The 22,680-nt window shown below is 43.2% G+C and overlaps 1 protein-coding gene across 1 annotated transcript in view; it reads left to right on the top strand.

Annotated features, from left to right (window-relative positions):
* The first annotated feature begins 5,382 nt into the window (after positions 1-5,382).
* Positions 5,383-22,680, top strand: part of LOC101961715 (schwannomin-interacting protein 1) — a 549,493-nt gene continuing 532,195 nt past the window's right edge. Inside the window, exon 1 of the mRNA XM_078043492.1 lies at positions 5,383-5,671. Within this exon, the coding sequence (XP_077899618.1) occupies positions 5,663-5,671 (9 nt within the window). The 5' untranslated portion in view covers positions 5,383-5,662. The remainder of the gene's footprint in view (positions 5,672-22,680) is intronic.

Here is a 22,680-nt window from a genome sequence, read left to right as displayed (position 1 = left end):
TTGGGAAGGGTGGCCGCAACACCTTGGTTGCCATTTCCACTTGACATTGAAGTTGGTACACAGTGGTTTTTTACAGCAGCTCCATGCAGCAGAGAGAACACCACTCCTCCCCAATCTGGGCCTGTCTACGCTTATGGGAGATCTAAGGCTAAGGCTGTGGTGTCGGGTGACAAATGGCACCCCAATTTCGTGCTCGTCCCGACACAGAGGGCACAGGAGCCATGCTACGGAAGCCCCCTCCCTCTGTACCAGCTGAGAATCAGCAAGTCCCATAGACGTTCCTTTTCAACTGAATTGGTGATTGGCTGGCTCCTGGAGGCTCACCCTCCATGCTGGGTGGTCCTGTGGGTGGTGTTAGCACATTGTTCTCATCTACCCCACACACATGTTGTGCATCATGTTATCTTGTGATTTTAATATCCACCATCACCAGCTAGAATTGGCATAAAAAGCCAGGCTGGCAATAATTTGGCTGGTTGTTGATGGTTTGTGGTGGGAGGGTGTATTAGATCCATTTTCCTGAATATGAATAATGGTTTAGAGTGAGACGTCTACACTGTCTCATAGGATTACTTCCTTATCCTTTGCCCTTTGGGTCCAGAGAAATGACATCATGATATCAGAGAACTGGGATGGGACTGAACACCACTGCCTGCTCTTGGTTCCCAGGCTTTGACTTGGTAGTGGCCAGAATACCCTGGTTGAGGCTTCAGGGTACATTGGCAACCTCTGCCCTTACCAGCAGTGCTGGGGAATCAGCTGTGATTGCTGGCCCCACAGAAGCCCACAATCTCTGCAATGGACAAGCATAGGGCTCCAGCTTCAGCCCTTCTGCCTGAGGTGTACTGTCAGCTCTGAACAGGTCTCTCTCTGATGCCTCCACCTTCCAGCATCAAGGGCTCCCAGATGGGCTGACCTGGCTATGGGCATGTCCTGTCTATACCCCTGAAGGTGTAGATGGGCCAGTGTGGATGTTGATATGCCCTATCCATCTGTGGGGTGTGCACATGGCTGACGCAGGTGTGTCCCCTGGATTCATGGATGGACCGGCTGACTCAGGAGCTCACTTTCAATTGCCCTCAACTTATAAGGGATCGGCCAAGCAGCTAGCATGAATTTACAAAAAACAGAACTCGCAGGTAGACTGATCTTGCCAAACTGCCAGCTGCGAGACTAGGGCTGCATTTGACTTTAAGCCCACTTACCTTGCGCATGTGTGGCGTGGAGCTGCAGGGTCCCAGATTGTGAGTGTGGATCTGCCGACCAGCAACTCTGATCAAGGCTGCTCGCTGGGAGTCTCATGGTGAAAGCCTTTTAAATCAAAGGGCTGGATGGGGAGAACAAAGGCAATCTCCTACCTGAAGAGACTGCGCTGTTCCATTAGCTGTCTGCCTCTGGTACCTGATGGTTTAAGGGAGCGGAGTCTGTTTTTGTCCTGTCTCTGTTCTCACTGTGTGGGAAGAGCATTAAACACAGGAGTATGTGCACACAGATGTGCACACACATGCATATATACTTGCACATGTACACATATGCACATACGTGCTCACTACATGTACACATGGGCTCATTTGTGCTCAAAGGCACATATATTAATATACACACATGCACATTTACTGGCACATGTACACATATGCACCCCCACATGCACACACACATCCATGAATGTGCACATGCACTTGCACATTCACTTGTGCACACATACTCTGGGAGGGCACAGCTTGTGCCACTGGTTGTCACTTGTCACAGTACATGAGATCTCTGTTATGAAATGTTCTGTCTCCAAAAACAGATATTGCTTCTCTTTTAGAAAAATATTCTTGGCTGGGTCCCTGGAACTTTAATTAAAATCCCAATTGCTCTTTAAAAAGCGTTATTGCATTTCAGACAGCTTGAACGTGGAAAAGAAGGCCAGAAGCCAGAGCATTTGCTGGCGGGTGACAGGGAATATGTGGACAGGGCCAGGTCTGCCTGAGCAGCCTGTTAGTCTCTGGGGATGCCCCCTGGGGAGTGGCCTGCTACTCAGTGAGGCAGGTCCTCAGCCCATCCCTGTGTCTGCAGGTGATTACCCAGAGCAGGCCCAGGCTTTCTCACAGTGTCCTTGACCTCGTCAGGGTTGTCATGAACACAAATCTAACGAGATCGTTGCTAACGAACGAGAGAGCTCATCTGCCTTGTTTAGTTACTAAGGCACTGGAGTGTGACCCTCGTGGGGACAGGAGTCACCCTTGTTTAGTTCCTGCTGAGTCCTTGCCACCTAGTCCAGAATGTGATAGGAGCAGCTGCTCAGTGAGAACTCGGGAGCATCTGTGGAGACCTGTGGCATGCTGGGTACAAGGGATACAAATGTGACCAGTCCCTGTCAGCAAGGGGTGTGTGGGCAAGTGAGGGCCTTCAAGGCAAGTAGACTCTCATCATGAGTCACTGTCTTGAGGACTTGCAATGTGCCAGGCATTTTTCAGGTTTTATCTCTCAAAATAACCTGATAAAGTAGGTTTTTGTTTGTTTGTTTGTTTTTCTATAGAAGAGGAAACAGTATGAGGAAATTTTGAGGAAATAATTAAATAAACAGGGAATCCTACCTTCCAACTATGCTCTGTCTCCAGTATCTATGCATGGAACATCTGAATATTTCTGCTTTTCCTTATGACTTTGTACTTCAAGGTCAGGTTTTTCTGGTGCTCTTAACAGAGAATGAAAGGAAGGAGAAAACGTTTGTTTTTAAGTAGGATCATTATAATACTTGGTTGCCTGAGCTCTGTCTTCAACTCACCATCAAGAGTGGGTTCTTTCTGTGAGGGTGAAGGTGGGTGAGCTTGCAGGACACAGACTGGCCTGTGCTGAGGTGGAGTGGAGGTGCACTGGCCACCCCAGGACTGCCTGGCCACACCCTCCCCCGCTTCCCTGAGGAGTGACCTGGGGTGTCTCTTCACCACCAGAGACTGAGGAGTAGGGCCTGGGAGAGTGTTCTTGTGACCACCACAACCCACGCCCATTTGACATCTCTTGAGGTCCCCATCTGAGGCTCCTGTGGGGTCTGGGGCCGAGGCAGTTGTTGAAGCCCTGGGATTGGTGTCCGGGCGGGAGGCTCATCTCCACAGGGTTTGATTGGCAGATAGGTGACTTTAATTAATAAGGGGTCAGAGGTTAGGGATTCTGCATTCAGGTTTGCCCTTGCACAGGGGTCATGTACCTTGTGGCTTGGATGTGAGGTGTTGGAGTGGATTGATTGGGTGCTAACTATAGGAAGGTGGGGTGTAGCTGGAGGAGGGGGCCACTGGGGGCTGCCCTGGAAGGGTCCATGTTTCTATGGACCCTATCTCTCTGCTTCCTGATTCCCATGAGCTGAGCCGCTGTCCTCCACCACACCTTCCCCATGATGTGCTGCCTCACATGAGCCCAGACAAAGGAGTGGGCGGACCATGGACTGACCCTCTGAAACCATGAGTCCCACATAAGCATTTCCTCTCAGCTGTTCTTGTTGGCTATTTTGATCACCGTGGTTGCGCACATGTGCAAACTCTGCTTGCCCAGGCACCACATGGCTTCCAGGTACTTAGCTTTGCGGGAGAAGGTGTTCCTGTGTGTTTGGCAGAGTAATCATAGACTTCGACCTGCCCTGCCTTCTCACTCCACAGAAAACTGAGGCCCAAAGAGCTTCAGAGAACAAGCCCAGGGGCCTGACTTTCCTCTGCCTTTAGCATTGTCTTCCAAACCCACTCAGCACCTCACAGACCCAGGTTCTGGGTCAAACCGGTGAAGCACGGCCTTTCCTGAGCTAGACTGAGCTGCTGAGTGGCTGGACTCTGAAGGCGGGGCAGGGGCTTTGCTCATCCCTTGATGGCCTCAGGGCTTGGTGGCAGTGTCTTGCTTTGCAGCTGCCCCTGCAGGGTCAGGAAGAGGAGTTGGTCAGTACTAGAACTTTTCCAGTGCACATGTGCAAACTCTGCTTGCCCAGGCACCACATGGCTTCCAAGCACGCAGCGTGGGCTGGCAGCGGGTGTGGGCATTCCCGAGAGAGGTTCTGCTTCTGCTCCGGGAGCCTACTGTGGCACTACCAGACCCTGGCACTGTGCCCTCCACAGCATCAGTGTCTAACTCAGTCAGTAGATACCTCCTGAGTGAAGGGGAGAAGCAAATGCAGGGGGAAGCAAGAGGAGCCTGGACTAGGAGGCCCAGGTGCTGGAACACGAAACCTGGCGGGGCCTCGGGTGATAGGCGATAGGCGATATGCATATCGATCGGGCCTGGAGGTGACCTGGCTTTCTCCAGCAGTCTGGCCATCAACTCCCTGTCAATAAACACAGACACTGCGCTGCCCTTGACCTCAGGAGTTAAACTAATAAACAGCTTAATTAGTCCTCATTAATTCCACTTCTGATTTACTGTAGGTAAACGTGGCCTTGGAGAGAATCACTCCCAGGTTCCGCCCAAGCATTTTAGCCCCAGCCTCCCACAGGTGATCTGTGGCGAAGCAGATGAGAGGGCTCCCCTCCTGCCTGCCAAAGACTGCACACTTGCTGCTGGGTTCAGGCCAGAGGGCATTTGCAAGGCCGCGTGGTGGTGAAGCCACACACTTGTGATAGTCCAGTGTTCCTCACGGTGACACTGTCCTTCTCATTACACTGAACAGACTGCAGGCACGATGCACACCCTCCTGCTCTCTGTGGTTTGAAGTTCTTCAGGAAAGGTGAAGCTCACATGGATATCATGAGCCTATTTGCAAGTCTCAACAGAGCTATTGTCTGGGGAGCTTAATTTGCTAGAGCTCTTTCATCCTATCCTTAATTATGTATATATTTAATGACCGAGCCCCCTTCTGCCTGCTCAGCGCTTGTATGACACCACTTCTCTTAGTGCCACCTGATGACTCACGGCTCTCCCTTTTTACTCTCCTTGCTTCAAACTCTACACTTAAATATCAATACTCAGTTCAGCTTTGAGTATTAAGACATTTTTTTCCCCCTCTGCTTCCTTGAAGAGCCGTGTGCAAGCCTTTTCACATTTTTTTCTGGACCAAACAGTGGTGGTTTTACATGAGAACGAGAGCTCTGTAAGTAAATCCATGTATTTATATGTCTAAGGTGCATTATAAAAAGGAGCAATAAATTTAGAGTCCTACATAAAAGGAATTAGATTTTCCAGTTTACCTCTGCAGTGGGATTAATAAAATGGGCAACAAATAGCTGACAGAATGATCCATTTGAAGTTTGGAAAGGCATCTGGGAAGCTGGCTGGAGGAGCCTTTCCATTTTTTTCAAACAAGGATTTCTGTTAATTTTTGATGCAGTCCTGCTCCTGAACGCCTGTTTGGAAGCGAGCTCTAGACTGCTACCTGCCCATTTCTGCATGGCTGAGCAAATTCACCGGTAAATCCCAGCCTCTCCTCATTTCCATCACTGTGCGTCTCCAAATTACAGAGAATCCATTCCTGAGCTGGACAGGTGCCAGAAGTTTCTCATCCCGCTGTCGGTGGCTGTCTTTTCCTCTCCCGTCTTCGAGGCTTTCTGATTCCTGGAGTGAGCTCGACTCAGAGGTTCCCAGCCTCTCCCTCGCCTGGCATTCCCCCACAGTCACATCCAGCTCGGTGATTCAGAGGACGACGTGTGGCAGCTTTTGATTCTCCTCTCCTGTTACCTGCAGGTGTTCCAGAAACTTCAAAATGCGTCTGGTAACGTATTTGCTTCTTTAAACATGCCACCTCAGTATGCGTTTTATGCAGCTGATGATTATTTTTTAAAAATCAGTCTTTTGAATAGCGTGCCTGCAAATAAAAAAAAATGTCAAGGCGAGATTACAGGGCAGCGGGGGTGATTACTGGTCAGGTGCGTGTGGCATGCGTCCTTGATCATGTCAGCATGTGTGTAAATATGTATTGTTTATGTACACATACATGTGCACAGATTCATTAACGAAATCTCATTGAAAGCAATACTTTTCCTGTACACCAGGTTTTCTAATCTGATCTGTAAATGTCTTACATGTCAGCAGCAAGTACAGGAAAACCACATTATTTTAAATTAATGCAAATGCTATGTTTTAGACACCTATTTTAAAAAATCTTTCTTTCTTAAAAATATGATGATGATTTGGAGGCGATGGGAGGGGGTGGTGGTGGTGACTGATTTTGTGAATTTGGAGAAAAGAGTTGCCTTCCTGCTGCCAGAAAATCTCTGCCCCATAACACCTGCCTTCTTAAAACTCAGTGATCACCCAGGGGAAGAGACATGGCTCTGCTTCAGAGTCACCCCAGGGGACATAAGCTGTAATGTAGGTATTCTAGATGATTAAATGTAGGTAGATGGGGCAGATCTGCTGAAGCTGAAGCCAGCTGTGTCCCCCGGCTTGTGGGAACCACATCCACACTGTGTCAGGATGCACATGTGTTTACTGAAGTCCCACAGAGCAGCTTGAGAGTGCAGGCTCATAAATCACAGGACTTACTTGCCAGTGTTAGGTGCTAGATTCTAGAATTAAGAAATTACTTAGCAATTAATAGCGCACTCAGCCTCCCTGGTCTTGGAGAGATTTACATCCTTGAGACTTGCGCTTCTAGCTGGAGATGACTGATGGAAGATTCAGACTTAATTGCTATTTCAAATGCTTAATGTGCAAAGATGCTTGCACTGCTTTATTTAAAAGACTTCTTTGGAAGAATGTGTATGTGTGTTTCTAAGTGCCATGTGTGCCTGTTGTGACTGCAATGTGCTGTGTGCTCCGGAGAAGTGACTAGGCTCAAGTGCTGCTCACCTGTGTGACAGAAACTCGCCTTCTTGTCCTGAGATGCAGCAATGATCTTGCCTTGCATTGTGCTCTTGCCTGTTGAGATCAATGATTATTAATTGTTGCAAAGATGAGAAAACAATGTGGTGAGACAGAGTCCACAAAGTAGGTTGAATGAGCAGTTTTCTAAGAAATTAAATGAAATAGATTTTCACAAGTGATTTTTCTAAATGTATAGGGGTGTTGATATTTGAAAATGCAAGCATCGTAAATACTAATTTCTAAGTGGAGCAGATTAGGTTAATATGGATGTTGTCTAGCACTCCTTTGCTATATTTAAAGTGAGGCAGTAAATAGGCTAATTATTTTATATTGGCTAATCATTACTTTTGCTTCATGGTATTGATTATAAAACTATTGATTTTAATTTGCTTTGAATTGAGGAGGATTGCAAACTTCAGTGAGTTGTGGCAATAAAACTGAGTATTTTTAAAAGTCAGTGTGTAAACTCCTTTTCCTTTTAATTGTGCAAGAGCTCATGTTGTACCACATCCAGAGCTGTGTGTTTGTAGAGAACTGTGTATTTTGAAAAACCGCATGACTCTTAATGCTGATTTTTCTCAAGCACATTCAATTCACAATCACTAAGAGGTTCACAGAAGGTGCGTGTCCAGCTATAGGGTGGCTCCTGGAGAAGCTGCTGTGTTTGGAGCCCTGGAGAACCTGTGCAGCCATTCATATTACACATGTATCTTGCTCTGTGCATAACTGATTTCTGCTTTAGGTACTATTCATTTCCAATATCATAAGCACACCTCATAGTATTTCTTATGCAATGTCGGAATCTTGCCTTTGAGTGTAAATATCTTGATCATGGTTTCAAATTGAGTGGGTAGATGGCTGAAGATTTAGTAACATTTTTTTGTACATGTTACAAGTGCATTAATGCATATAGATATGCATGTGCATTAAGATACTTAAAAGCATTTCTTGTGTTCAAGCACATTACAAAACACTTTGCCTTCCTTCTGAAGTTGGCTATTTTATTTGAAGTTGGTTTCATAGGTGTAAAAAGAGGTTTTATTTTTCTGAGCTTACCTAGTACTGTGGGGTGGCAGGAAAACATTCAGCGCTATTTTATAAGAAATATTATATGCACTAAATAGTGAAAAGAAAGAATGTCACATTTACCATCTGTCTCTAATTATGATTTCCCACTGGTTTATAGATGCAGTATAGACCAGGACTTTATTATATAAAATGGACTTACGTCACTTTCATACCTAAAATAATTGTCAAACACTTTCCCACATGTTTCCCTGTTAGGTGACTTAGGTTGTCTTAGTAAACATTCTGGTCTTTGTGGTTCACAGATAGATTGAGGATATAAAGATATAATTTGAGGGCTGACCATGCATCCAGAGCTGAAAACACTCATTTAAGTGGGCATTTACTAAGCCTTATATTTCGGACCTACTCAGCCTTGGGACAAAAGGGGACGCTGTCCCTCCTATTTCACCATTAATGATGGTTTGCAGAGGCTCAGCTGCCTTTGGCTTGGTTTGAAACTTACATTCTTTCCTTTTCTGTTCTGCCTGGTTTCAAAGTGACACCATCTCTGGGGTTTACAGTTGTGTGAGGAGGGCAGGCTTGTCAGGAGCACTGCTGGAGAAGACAGACCTACCCCCATCATGAAGGAGATCTCTAGCAGGACTGATGGCGGGGAGAGGGATGGGCACAATGGTGGGTGGAAATGTCAAATGGGAAGAAACAAACCCAGCAGGAGACAGGAGGGATGACTTGCATGGGGAAAAGGTGCCACACGGGGACCAGGTCCAGAGATGAGGGACAAATTGCAGGGTGAGTTTCAAAGGCCCCCCCCAATTAATCTTCATCAGCCTTATTAAATACTATGGAAAATTCTTTGAGCATGTGAGCATTTCTTCTATTTTATAACTGAAAGGACTTCTGAAACAACACTTCTGTGCTATCATTTTAGTGAATATTTCTAGAGCATTTTCTGTGGGCAGCTCTGGGAGGGCCCTGTTCTGACTACCTCATGGAAATCCCCTGGTCCTCTCTTACTTACATTCTCACTTGCATCCTGCTGAGGAAGAAGCTGAGTGGCTGGGAACCAGGGGCCTGCCTATTGCGTGCTGCTGGGAACTGGGGCCACCTGTCCCCTGGAACCTGGGCCTCACTGAGCCGCCAATCCCTGCATCGCCAGCCCCAGGTCCAGACCCAGGTTGCTGCTAACTGGGCTGTAATCTTGGTTCTCTGGGAGAAGACACTAAGACAAAATTAGTAAAGTTTCTAGGAGACTAAGGATGAAAGGTGGGAATTAAAGACAGGGAAAGCCTGGACTGCAAGGTGGGTCTGACAAGGTCCCGTCCAACCCCACGATGACCTTTGCAGCGACACTGCCTGTTACAGCAGCAGGAGTGCCAGGGCTCTGCCCGCTGGGCACTGCCTGGGTTCCCAGGAGGCGGAGGCGCTGCTCCACCAGTGAGCGCGTCCTGCAAAGTCTGTCAGCTTAGTGCTCCTCCTCCAGCAGGACAGCTGGTTCTTTCTTGAGGGGAGGTCTGCGCCATGCACCTCCTTGGCTGTCAAGGTAGCATCTCTACTCCTGCTCTCTTGGGATGCAGATTGAGATAGGCTTAGCCCCTGTGGTGCAGAGCTGCACTTGCTCTTGGGGTCACACAGGAGCAGACTGGGCACCCTACATCCAGGTGCCCTGCTGCCTCCCCCAGCTCTCAGAACTTCTCTCTCAGGTAGACTCAACAGCTTCTTGGTGGGTCCTCCTCTCTCTAGCTCCTCCCGGCCACCTCATCTGTGTTAAATGCAGTCCTGGGTTATAATTCCAATACTTAATCTCTTCTTTGGTTTCCTAGAAGGGGTTCCAAGCTCTTTCTGCCATGCCTGGAGGTCGAGCGACACCCGATTGTGTGGCCAGTCTGAGCCCCAGATGGCGGCACAGTCAGGGCAGCAGTTAGGGGTATCAGAAGAGTTTACCTTTGTATTTAGAAAAGGTCATTTTAAATCCTGGGGTTGAAGGATTGAGAGGAATCTGTGGAGCAGAGAAGATTTGCTAGGAGGAGGAAGCAGAATTGGGTGATTTGGGTGTGATTAGAGGGAAGGAGTGGTTTGGCTGAAATTTGGAGAATAGACAGAAAATTAATGGAATGTATTCTCAGAAAAGTAAATTGCAGCTCATAAAAGAACTATAGCTATGGGGTTTAACTTTTCCCAAAGGATCTGAGCAGAGAAGGACATGATTGAAAGGTCAGTCTGAAGGTGAAGGTGGCCACAGAGTTGAGGCCACTGCGAATGAAGGAATGGAGGCAGTTGGAAGAGTAGAGACTACTTGGGGCCATTTTGTGGTGACAGGTGAGAAGAGAGGCATCTTGGGCTGCTACATGAAGGACAGGAAAGGTAGGAAGAATAGGAAGTAGGGGCAAATAGGACTTTAAGATGGATTGCGGGAAGGGTGAGGGGATAGTGCTCAAAGAGACTTGGAGGTTTGAGTTGGGCAATAGGGCCTGGCATGTGGGAACAGGAATGGACAGAGGCTCTGACTGAGAGACGGTGATAAGGGAGCAAGAGGTGGCCACAGATGACCCAAAGAGTGCCATGTGAATCTCCCACTGTCTCTTCACTTCCAGCCCTGCTTCAGGGTCTCACTAAGTTGCTGAGGCTGGCCTCAAACTTGTGATCCTCCTGCCCCAGCCTCCTGAGCCACTAGGATTACAGGTGTGCGCCACCATGCCCAGATTGTCTGGTTTTAAGTTTACCATTATTTACAGGTTTTGTCCTTAAGCTTTTCAACCAAAGATGAAAGCATAGAAAACAAAACTAATGTTCACAGACACCAACAATTCAGACAAAATTTAGGCACAAAATTTCCCAAATTCAGCTGCAAAAGCACCTTTCTTGGATCCATGTAATTTCCAGCAGACAGTTTGAGTGAATTACTATTATTATACTGTATTTTCCAAAGCGTTGTCATGGCTCATGCAGACCCGATCATGACCAGCTGAGGCTGAGGGGTCTGGCCATCTAATTGGAGACCTGTCTCTGAGGCAACACTGTCATCCTGAACTACAAACACCTTCTCCTGGGGAGAGTCCGAGGCACCGTCTGCTGCCCCCTAAGCAGGGACAATGCTAATGGATTTAACAGGAACAGAAACAAAGAATGAAGCCTTTTCCAATGAAGCTTTGTACCATGTAGGATTATGATGTGTAATTGAAACCTAGTTTTAATAAAAGGGAATTACAGCAAAGCCCTGATGCTAAATAAGCTTTAGCCATAGCAAAGAATTTTACGTTTTATAAAGATCTGCAATGCAATGTGCGGAGCTCACAGTTAATATTTAATTGCCCTTAAAACTGAACAGCATAATGGTCAAATTTGCATATTCTCCCAGGCTGTCATGTTTTACTGTATAGTGCAGAGAAACACTTAAAGGAACATTTCACTGGCATCCATGGCGTACGAAGAGAACTCTCAGCACCAGAGACAGTAGCTCAGTCATAGGGCATTTGCCTAGCATGCACAAGACCCAGGTTCCAGCCCCAGAACTGCAGAAAGACAAAACAAAAGCAAAAACCTCCAATGTTTAAGAGCTGAATCAAATCAACCCTCCAAGCCCACTGACCCACGGCGCACACTGCCTTGTGCCTCAGGCTGACAGTGGGAAGGCGTGGTCTGGTGGTGAGTTGTTTTGGGTGGTCATGGCAGATGTGATGCATAGTAACCGGGGCTGCCAGGCTCAGAAGCACAGGGTCTGCACACACTCTGCCCTCCAGAGTATGCAGAGGCACAGGCTGGGAGTGGGAATTCTCAGCTCCAGATCCAGAGAGGGATGCTATGTTTCCCCTGATTCATCAAAACCAAAGGAAGGAGGCACTGTGATAGTTGGCCTTTCATCACTTCGGCAGAATACCCAACCAGAGCCAAGCGGAGGGCAGGGAAAGGCTGGTTCTGACTCGTGGCTTCAGAGGTTCAGTCCATGGTTGGCCGACGCCATTGCTCTGAGCCCTGGGTGAGGCAGAACATCAAGGCAGAAGGGCATGGTGTAAGAAAACAGCTCAGAGAGCAAGCAGAGAGAGCACTCCTCACCAGAGGAAAAATACACCCCAAAGGAAGGTAGTGACCCACCTCCTCCAGCCATACCCCGCCTGCCTACAGTCACCACTTAGTTAGTCCTCTCAGGGGATTAATGCACTGACCAGGTTAAGGCTCACAACCCAACCATTTCACCTCTAACCCTTCTTGCATTGTCTCATATGAGAGCTTTTGCTGGACACCTCATATCTAAACCATAACAGCAACATCACAGAGCTCATAATCTAAACATTTCACCTCTGAACATTCCTGAATTGCCACAGGAGCTTTCCAGAGACACCTCATATCCAAACCAAAGCACCCTGGAGCATGAAAAGGAAGGATCTGTTTATGTGGATTTTAGTTATCTGTGCTTTGTCCTTGGACTTTAGGCAGAGGTACTCAGAACATGCTTGGTCTTCACAGTAGGAGGGTGAGGCGGGCGCCACTGGGCACTCCCATTAACAAAGAGGAGGACACAGAGATTGAAAAAACGAACAAGGCTTGTTGTTGGAGCAAATGCTCATTTATTGAAGACCAGCTCTGCATATTTAGAGCCAGGGGTGGTTTGACAGTTGGCATGGGGTGCTTTTTGATTGGAGGGTAAGGATCAGGTGAGCCAGCAGGGCTAGTCTGATTGGTGGGTAGGATCAGGTGAGCCAGCAGGGCTCTGATTGGTGGGTAAGGATCATGTGAGCCAGCAGAGCTCTGATTGGTGGGTAAGGATCATGTGAGCCAGCAGAGCTCTGATTGGTGGGTAAGGATCATATGAGCCAGCAGGGCTCACCATTGGACGGCTCTTCTTAGGGGATGGGGAAGTTAGTCTTTGGAGCCGGGTTGACTCCCAACAGAGATGGCAAGCAAGCAGTGGATTTATTGCAAAAGTGACAGTAACAGACTTCTCAGGAGTGTGAGTCCAGTGGGAGTTTGGGCCTGTTCTTTTCGTGGTCTCTGGAACTTGCTCCTTTCCTCACCTCTCCCTGGCCACGCCCTCCTCACTGATGTTCACTGGTGCCCCCACGCTGTGTCCACTCATCTGTTTTAGTTTTTCTATTGCTTAGGAGCACAAGTTCGGAAGTGTCTGTCTCATGGGGTCCCCTGATTGGGTCCCCCACTTATATCCATGAGCGCTTTTTCAAGCAGGAAGTTGCCCTCATCAGAAGACCCCCTCCATGCTCCTTCGTTCTGGTCCTGCCCTGCACTTCTCCCTGTCCTCTTGCCTGCTCCCTTCTTCATCCCTCACTCCTGTGATGGTCCAGTGAGGCAGCGTTACTGGTGGTCCCATCTTTTAGGTGAGGAAGCTGTGGCTAGAGAGCGAGGTTTTAATGGCCATACATACAGGCTGAGCCAGGAGGGCACCTCACCTTGGAGTCAGGCAGGGCTGTGGGCAGAGAGGCGCGGCTGGCGGCTCCCTGAAGGCTCTTCTCTGAAGCAGCAGGTTTATTGCAAAAGTGACAGTAACAGACTTTGCTGCTGCTGCCGAGTGGAGACTCAGCCCTGAACCTGTTTTTAGAGACTTGCTCACTGAGATAAAGATGGTTTGCTGCCAAGTTCTAGGGGCGCGAGTCTCTGCAGAGGGCAGACCCCTGCTCATTCTCATGGCCTGTTACTCTTTTTTTTTTTCTTTTTTTTTTTCTTTTGGTTTTGGCAATTTAACTCAGGGGCACCTAACCACTGAACCACATCCCCAGCCTTTTTATATCTTTATTTAGAGACAGGGTCTTGCTGAGTTGCTGAGGCTGGCTTTGAACTCGCAATCCTCCTGCCTCAGCCTCCCAAGCTGCTAGGATTACAGGTGTGCTCCTGGCTGTGTTACTCTTTTTAAATGGGCTTTCCTGGCATTTGAAACTAGAAGAACTTGATCCTGCCTTCCACTTTGTCCACATTGGACAATTTGAGCTCATGCAGATGGGAGAAGGCAAACTGGCCCTGTGTGCTCCACAATGACATGCCTGTGACTAAGTGTCATGAACATTCCAGCTAAGCAGCATGCTGAGGTGTAACACAGCCTCCTGGGGAACTGCCGGCCAGCAAGGAGGACCCCTGCTTAGCCCCTCAGGTGCCTCATTCTACAGTCCTTCTTGTCTGTGAAATGGGCACAGTGAAACAGCGCCTACAGAGAAGCATAATATGGTGTGAATGCAAGCTTTGAACCAGGCATGCCTGTGTGCCAATCCTCCCTCTGCCCATCTTGGCACGGAGTAGTTATTTAAACCTGTGATAAGTTCATCATTAGGAGCACAGAGACAGAATGCACAATTGGTCCAGGACTCCTAACTCTGGACCCAAACTTACTAGCTTCAAATCTGAGCTTTATCCCTTTCAGCTGGGTGACCTTGGGAGGTTGACCTCCCAAGGGCCTGAGCCTTGGTTTTCTCACCTGTAAAATGGGGTTTAAAAACACCTTCTCCATAGGGATGCTTGAAGGAAGCTGATAGATGTCTGTAGCATTTTCACAACGGTGCCTCGTATACAGGAAGACTCCATGGCTGCAAACCCTCTGTCGTGGAATTTAGTTCTCTTCAATTTTGCTGTTTCTTGCATTGAAGGGTATAGGGATTCGATTCACAGGACACCTCTGCACAGGCCTTCGCAACGTCTTGTTTTCCGAGGCCTGTTTATCTTATCCAGTGTTCACTGAATCACTGGTATTCACACCAACAGTGGTAGCTTCTTGTGTGGTGTACACCAGCTGCTGGCCAAGGTGGGGCTCTCACATGCCAAGGAGGAGGGCAGATTAACACAGCCACCTCTAGATGGCAGTTTGCAGTATCTAACAACATTTTATTTATTATTTATTTATTTATTTATTTATTTATTTATTCTAATTTGTTAAGTATGATAGCAGAAAGCATTTCAATTCATATTACACATATAAAGCATGATTTTTTATGTTTCTGGTTGTACACAAAGTAGAGTCACACCATTCATGTCTTCATACATGTACTTGGGTAATGATGTCCATCTCATTCCACCGTCTTTCCTATCATCTGCCCCTCTCTCCCACTCCCTCCCCTTTGCCCTATCTAAAGCTCCTCCATTCTTCCCATGCTCCCTCCCCCATCCCCATTATGAATCAGCATCCTCATATCAGAGAAAACATTTGGCATTTGGTTTTTGGGGATTGGCTAACTTCACTTAGCATAAGATTCTCCAACTCCATTCATTTATCTGCAAATGCCATGATTTTATTCTCTTTTTAATGCTGAATAATGCTCCACTGTGTATATATACCACATTTTTTTTATCCATTCATCTACTGAAGGGCATCCAGGTTGGTTCCACAGTTTAGCTATTGTGAATGGTGCTGCTATTAACATTGATGTGGCTGTGTCCCTATAGTATGCTGATTTTTAAGTCCTTTGTGTATAAACAGAGGAATGGGATAACTGGGTCAAATGGTGGTTCCATTCCAAGTTTTCCAAGGAATCTCCTTACTGTTTTTTATATTGGTTGCACCAATTTGCAGTCCCACCAGCCATGTATGAGTGTTTCTTTCTCCCTACATCCTTGTCAACACTAGTCATTGTTTGTATTCTTAATAGCTGCCATTCTGATGGAGTGAGATGAAATCTTAGAGTAGTTTTGATCTGCATTTCTCTAATTGCTACAGATGTTTAGCATTTTTTTTTCATATATTTGTTGATTAATTGTATCTTCTCCTGAGGAGTGTTTGTTCAGTTCCTTGGCCCATTTATTGATTAGGTTATTTGTTTTTTTGGTGTTAATATATTTGAATTCTTTATATATCCTGGAGATTAGTGCTCTATCTGATGAATGTGTGGTAAAAATTTGCTCCCATTCTATAGGCTCTCTATTCACCTCACTGATTGTTTCTTTTGCTGACACGAAGCTTTTTAGTTTGAATCCATCCCATTTATTGATTCTTGATTTTATTTCTTATGCTATAGGAGTCTTATTAAGGAAGTCAGGGCCTAATCTGACATGATGAAGATTTGAGCCTACTTTTTCTATTAGGCATAGGGTCTCTGGTTTAATTCCTAGGTCCTTGATCCACTTTGAGTTGAGTTTTGGGCATGGTGAGAGATAGGAGCTTATTTCATTTTTTTTTTTTGGCATATGGATTTCCAGTTTTCCCAGCACAATTTGTTGAAGAGGCTAATTGGCTTTCTCCAGTATGTTTTTGGTGCCTTTGTCTAATATGAAATAACTGTATTTGTGTGGGTTTGTCTCTGTGTCCTCTATTCTGTACCACTAGTCTACAAGTCTATTTTGGTGCCAATCCCATGCTGTTTTTGTTACTATTGCTCTGTAGTATAGTTTAAGGTCTGGTATAATGATGCAATCTGCTTCACTCTTATTGCTAAGGATTGCTTCTTCTATTTATATGAAGAATGTCATTGGGATTTTGATTAGAATTACATTAAATCTGTATAGTACTTCTGGTAGTATGGTCATTTTGACAATATTAATTCTGCCTATCCAAGAACAAGAGAGATCTTTCCATCTTCCTAAGATCTTCTTCCATTTCTTTCTTTAGCATTCTGTAATTTTCATTGTAGAATTCTTTCACCTCTTTCATTAAGTTGAATCCCAAGTATTTTTTTTTTGAGGCTATTATAAATGGTGTAGTTTTCCTAGTTTCTCTTTCAGAGGATTTTTCACTGATGTACAGAAATGCCTTTGATGTATGGGTGTTGCTTTTATATTCTGCTACTTTGCTGAATTCATTTATTAATTGTAGAAGTTTTCTAGTGGAATTTTTTGGGGTCTTCTAGGTATAGAATCATATTGTCAGCAAATAGTGATAACTTGAGTTCTTTTCCTATCCATACTCCTTTATTTTCTTTTGTCTATCTAATTGCTCTGGATAGAGTTTCAAGAACTATGTTAAACAGAAGTGGTGAAAGAGGGCATATCTGTCTTGTTCCAGTTTTTAGAGGGAATGATTTCAATATTTCTCCAGTTGGCCTGGGGCTTAGCATAGAGAGCTTTTATAATGTTGAGATATGTTCCTGTTATCCCTAGTTTTTCTAGAGTTTTGAACATAAAGGGGTGCTGTATTTTGTCGAATGTTTTTTCTGCATCTGTTGAGATGATCATATGATTCTTATCTTTTAGTCTATTGGTATGATGAATTACATTTATTGATTTCCATATGTTGAACCAAACTTGTATCCCTGGGATGAACCCCACTTAATCATGGGGCACTATCTTTTTGATATGTTTTTGTATTTGATTTACCAGAATTTTTGTATCTATGTTCATTAGAGATATTGGTCTGAAGTTTTCTTTCTTTGATGTATCTTTTTCTGATTTTGGAATCAGGGTGATATTGGCCTCATAGAATGAGTTTGGAAGTGTTCTCTCTTTGGTCTTATAGAACTCAACTGTGTATCCCTCTGGTCCTAGGTTTTTCTTGGTTGGTAGGCTTCTGATGGTGTCTTCCATTTCATTGCTTGAAATTGATCTTTTTAACTTGTGTACATCATCCTGATTCAGTTTGGGCAAATCATATGACTCAAGAAATTTGTCATTGCCTTCGATATTTTCTATTTTATTGGAGTACAGATGGTTAAAATCATTTCTAATTGTCATATGTTTTTCTGTAGTGTCTGTTGTGATATTTCCTTTTTCATCATGTATGTTAGTGATTTGAGTTTTCTCTCTCCTTCTCTTCATTAGCATGGCTAAGGGTTTATCAATTTTCTTTATTTTTTTTAAAGAACCAACTTTTTGTTTTGTCAATTTTTTCAATTGTTTCAATTTCATTGATTTCAGCTCTGATTTTAATTATTTTCTGTCTTCTACTGCTTTTGATATTGATTTGTTCTTTCTTTTTATAGGATTTTGAGATGTAATTGTTTTTTATTTATTTCACTTTATTATAATTACCAGTTCTGAAGTGTATACAACTTTGCAAGGTCAAATATACTCATATATGTCAATTAGCTGTTGAAATATTTCTTTTTAATTTTTTTATTTATATATGACAGCAGAATGCATTACAATTCTTATTACACATATAGAGCACAATTTTTTCATATCTCTGGTTATGTACAAGGTATATTTATACCAATTCATGTCTCCATACTTGTACTTTGGATAATGATGATCCTCACATTCTACCATCATGAATAACTCCCTGCCCCTTCCTTTCCCCTCCTATCTAGAGTTCATCTATTCCTTCCATGCTCCCTCTCCTTATCCCACTATGAATCAGCCTCCTTATATATTAAAAAAAAAACATTTGGAATTTGTTTTTTGAGGATTGGCTAACTTCACTTAGCATTATCACCTCTAACTCCATCCATTTACCTGCAAATGCCATGATTTTATTCTCTTTTATTAAAAACTGTGGCATATATACACCATAGAATATTACTCAGTGATAAAAGAGATGTAATGTTAAGTCATTTATTTGTTGACTTTTTATTCTTTTAGGGAATGAACTCCATGCAATGAACTCTCCTCTTCGTACTGCCTTCATAGTGTCCCAGAGATTTCATATGTTGTATCATTGTTCTCATTTACCTCTAGGAATTTTTTAATCTCCTCTTTGATGTTTTATACAACCTGTTGTTCATTCAGTAGCATATTATTTAGTCTCCAGGTGTTGGAGTAACTTCTATTTTTCATTTTATCATTGATTTCTAATTCTATTCCATTATGATATAATAGAATGCAGGGTAGTATCTCTACTTTTTTGTTTTTGCTAAGAGTTGCTTTGTGGCATATATATGCTCTGTTTTAGAGAAGGATCCATGTGCTACTGATGGATGAAATAGTCTTTATACATCTGTTAAGTCTAAGTCATTGATTGAAATACTGAGTTCTATAGTATTTTTAAATTTATTTTTAATTTGTTTTAATTAGTTATACATGACAATAGACATTTATGTAGTTTGATATATCATACATAGACAGAATATAATTTCTCATTTTTCTGAGTGTACACTTTGTAGAATCATTCCTATCCTCACATTCCCTCCCCTCTGCTCTCATCACTTCCCTCTACCTAATCAAAGGTAACACTATTCTTCTCTAGTGACCCCTGCCTTATTGTGAATAAACATCTGCATATTAGAGAAATCATTCTCGGCCTTTGGTTTTGTGGGATTGGCTTATTTTGCTTAGCATGATATTCTCCAATTCCATCCATTTACTGGCAAATGACATAATTTTACTCTTCTTTAAATCTGAGTAATATTCCATTGAGTATACATACCACATTTTCATCCATTCATCTATTGAGGGACACCTAGATTCATTCCATAGTTTAGCTACTGTGAATTGGGATGCTATAAACACTGGTGTGGCTGCATAACTGTAGTATGCTGATTTTAAGTCATTTGAGTATAAACTGAAGAGTGGAATAGCTGGGTCAAATGGTGGTTTCATTCCCAATTTTCTGAGGAATCTTCATACTGCTTTCTATATTGGTTGTACCAATTTGCAGTCCCGCCAGAAATGTATGAGTGTATCTTTTTTCTCCATATCCTCACCAATATTTATTATTTCCCATATTCTTGATCATTGCCATTCTAACAGGAGTTAGATGGAACCTTGAGTAGTTTTGATTTGCATTTCTCTAATTGCTAGAGATGTTGAATACTTTTTCATATATTTGTTGATCAATTGTATTTCTTCTTCTGTGAAATGTCTGTTCAGTTCCTTAGCCCATTTATCATTTGGGTTATTTTATTTATTTACTTTTTAGTGTTAAGTTTTTTGAGTTTTTATATATCCTAGAGATTAATACTTTATTGGAGATTTATGTAGTAAAGATTTTCTCCCAATCTGTAGGCTATCTCCTCACAGTATTGATTACTTTGCTGAGAAAAAGCTTTATAATTTGAATCCATCCCATTTATTGATTCTTGATTTTACTTCTTGCACTTTAGGAGTCTTGTTAAGGAAGTCAGATCCTAGGCTAACATGGTGAAGATTTGGGCCTAGTTTTTCTTCTATTAGGGGCTCAGGGTCTCTGTTCTAATTCCTAAGTCTTTTATCCACTTTGAGTTGATTTTTGTGCAGGGTGAGAGATAAAGGTTTAATTTCATAATTACTACATATGGATTTTCAATTTTGCCAGCACCATTTGTTGAATAGGCTATCTTTTCTCCAGTTAATGTTTTTGGCACCTTTGTCTAGTATGAGATAACTGTATTTGTGTGGCTTTGTCTCTGTGTCTTCTATTCTGTACCATTGGTCTACAAGTCTATGTAGGTGCCAATACCATGCCATTTTTGTTACTATAGCTCTGTAGTATAGTTTAAAGTATGGTATTGTGATGCCTCCTGCTTCATTTTTCTTGCTAAAGGTTGTTTTAGGTGTTCTGGGTCTCTTATTTTTCCAAATAAATTTTCTAGAACTAATACAAGAATTCAGCAAAATAGCAGGATGTAAAATCAACATTCATAAATCAAATATATTCTTATACAGCAGCAATGAATCTACTAAAAGAGAAATTAGGAAATCTACCGCATTCACAATAGCATCAAACAAACAAACAAACAAAAAATACCTGGGAGTCAATCTAACAAAAGAGGTGAAAGACCTCTATAATGAAAACTACAGAACATTAAAGAAAGAAATTAAAGAAAACCTCAGAAGATGGAAAGATCTCCCATGCTCCTGGATAGGCAGAACTAATATTGTCAAAATGGTCATACTACTAACAGTATTATACATATTTAATACAATTCCTATTAAAATCCCAATAAAATTCTTCATAAAAATGATATTTCTTTGTTTAGCTTTTGTTTGAAGATCTATCCAATGGTGAAAGAGGTGTGTTAAAATCATCCAGAATTATTGTATTGTGATCTATTTGATTCTTGAACTTGAGAAGAGCTTGTTTGATGAACATAGATGCTCCATTGTTTAGGCATATGTATTTATAATTGTTAAGTCTTGTTGATGTATGGTTCCCCTAGGCAATATGAAATGTCTTTCTTTATCCCTTTTGATTAACTTTGGCTTGAAGTCTACTTTATTGGATATGAGGATGGAAACCTCTGTTTGCTTATGCAGTCCATGTGAGTGGTATATTTTTCCCCAACCTTTCACCTTCAGTCAGTGGGTCTTTTTTCTATGAGATGAGTCTCTTGAAGGCAGCATAGTGTTGGGTCTTTTATTAATCCAATCTACCAGTCTATGTCTTTTGATTGGTGAGTTTAGGCCATTCACATTCAGGGTTATTATTTAGACATGATTTGTATTCCTAGTCATATTTATTTATTTTTGCTATTTAACTTGACTTGGTTTCTCCTTTGATTAGCATTTCCTTTAGTGTAATACGTCCCTTTGCTGGTTTTCATTGTTGTTTTTTGTTTTCTCCTCATGGCACATTTTGCCGGGGATGTTCTGTAGTGCAGGCTTTCTATTTGTAAATTCTTTTAACTTTTGTTTGTCATGGAAGATTTTTATCTCATCTTCAAACTTAAAGCTTAATTTTGCTGGATATAAGATTCTTGATTGGCATCCATTTTATTTCAGAGTTTGGTATATGTTGTTCTAGAATCTTCTAGCTTTCAGGATCTGGGTTAAAAACTCTGCAGATATCCTAATTGATCTCTCCCTCTATGTAATGTGATTCCTTTCTCTTGTGGCTTTTAAAATGTTCTCCTTATTCGGTATACTGTGCCTTTTCATTATAATGTGCCTTGGTGTGGATATGTTGTGGTTTTGTACCTTTGGTGTCCTGTGAGCCTTTTGTATTTGGTTTTCCAATTCATTCTTCATGTTTGGAAAAATTTCTGATATTATTTCATTGAATAGATTGTTCATTCCTTTGGTTGTAACCCTATGCCTTCCTCTATCCAAATAATTCTTAAGTTTAGTCTTTTGATGTTATCCATTCTTGAATGTTCTGCTCATGGTTTCTTGCCATCTTCACTGTGTGGTCAACATTCTTTTCAAGATTATATATTTTATCTTCATTGTCTGAGTTCTTGTCTTCAAGTGATCTAATATGTTGGTGATACTTTCTATTGAGCTTTTAATTTGGTTTATTGTTTCTTTCATTTCAAGAATGTCTTTTTTTTTTTTGGTTTTGTTTTCAGAATGTCTATCTTCCTATTGAAGTAATCTTTTGCTTCCTGTATTTACTTATGTAGCTCTTTATCAAAATGATTCTGTATTTGCTCTCTTATATCATCCTTTAATTCACAGAACATTTTAATTACATACATCCTAACTCCTTCTCTGTCATTTCTTCTGCAGTGCTGGCCATGGATTCTAATAATGTAATATCTTGGTTTGTTGGGGGTACTTTCTTCCCTAGTTTTTTTCATGTTGTTCCTGTGTCTTCCCTTCTCGCCCTGCAGATCTGAGGTTTTATAGTTTTTACTGTGGCATGCAGTATTGTGGCTAGTGGCCGTCTCCAGATCCTGTGCAGTGTCCCCAGGTGCAGTCTACTGTGTATAGGAGACTGCAGCAGTAGTTGCAGTGTCCCAAGATGGAGGTGACCAGGGGAACCCCATGTTGGTAGATGGGGGTCCACATGGGAATGGTGGCCAGAGTTCCTGCACATGAGCAGTGGCCAGCTGTCCTGCGTGGGAGCGGTGGCTGGAATTCCTGTGTGGGTGGGAGGCCAGGAGTCCTGCCTGGGTGCTAATTCCAATGGTCCTACTGGGGTACCCAGAGGACCTGTGTGGATGAGTGGCTGGGAGTCCTGTGCTGACGCTGAGGCCTGGAGACCTCAGCACAGTGGCCGTATTTCCTGCACAGGAGCAGATCTGGGGGGTCCTCTAATCACTCACAGAGAAACAATATTCCCACTACTTGTCGCTCCGTGTCCCAGAGCAACACAGAATGCAGCCTCTCTGTAGCCCACCATCTTGGATCCCTCTCTATCAACATTTTAAATACACATTTCTAAAAAAA

Source organism: Ictidomys tridecemlineatus, chromosome 3 (genome assembly GCF_052094955.1).
Source record: "Ictidomys tridecemlineatus isolate mIctTri1 chromosome 3, mIctTri1.hap1, whole genome shotgun sequence".
NCBI classification, from domain to species: Eukaryota; Metazoa; Chordata; class Mammalia; order Rodentia; family Sciuridae; genus Ictidomys; species Ictidomys tridecemlineatus.
The sequence above is the reverse complement of the archived record's forward strand: the minus strand, read 5'-3'. Positions and strand labels throughout refer to the sequence as shown.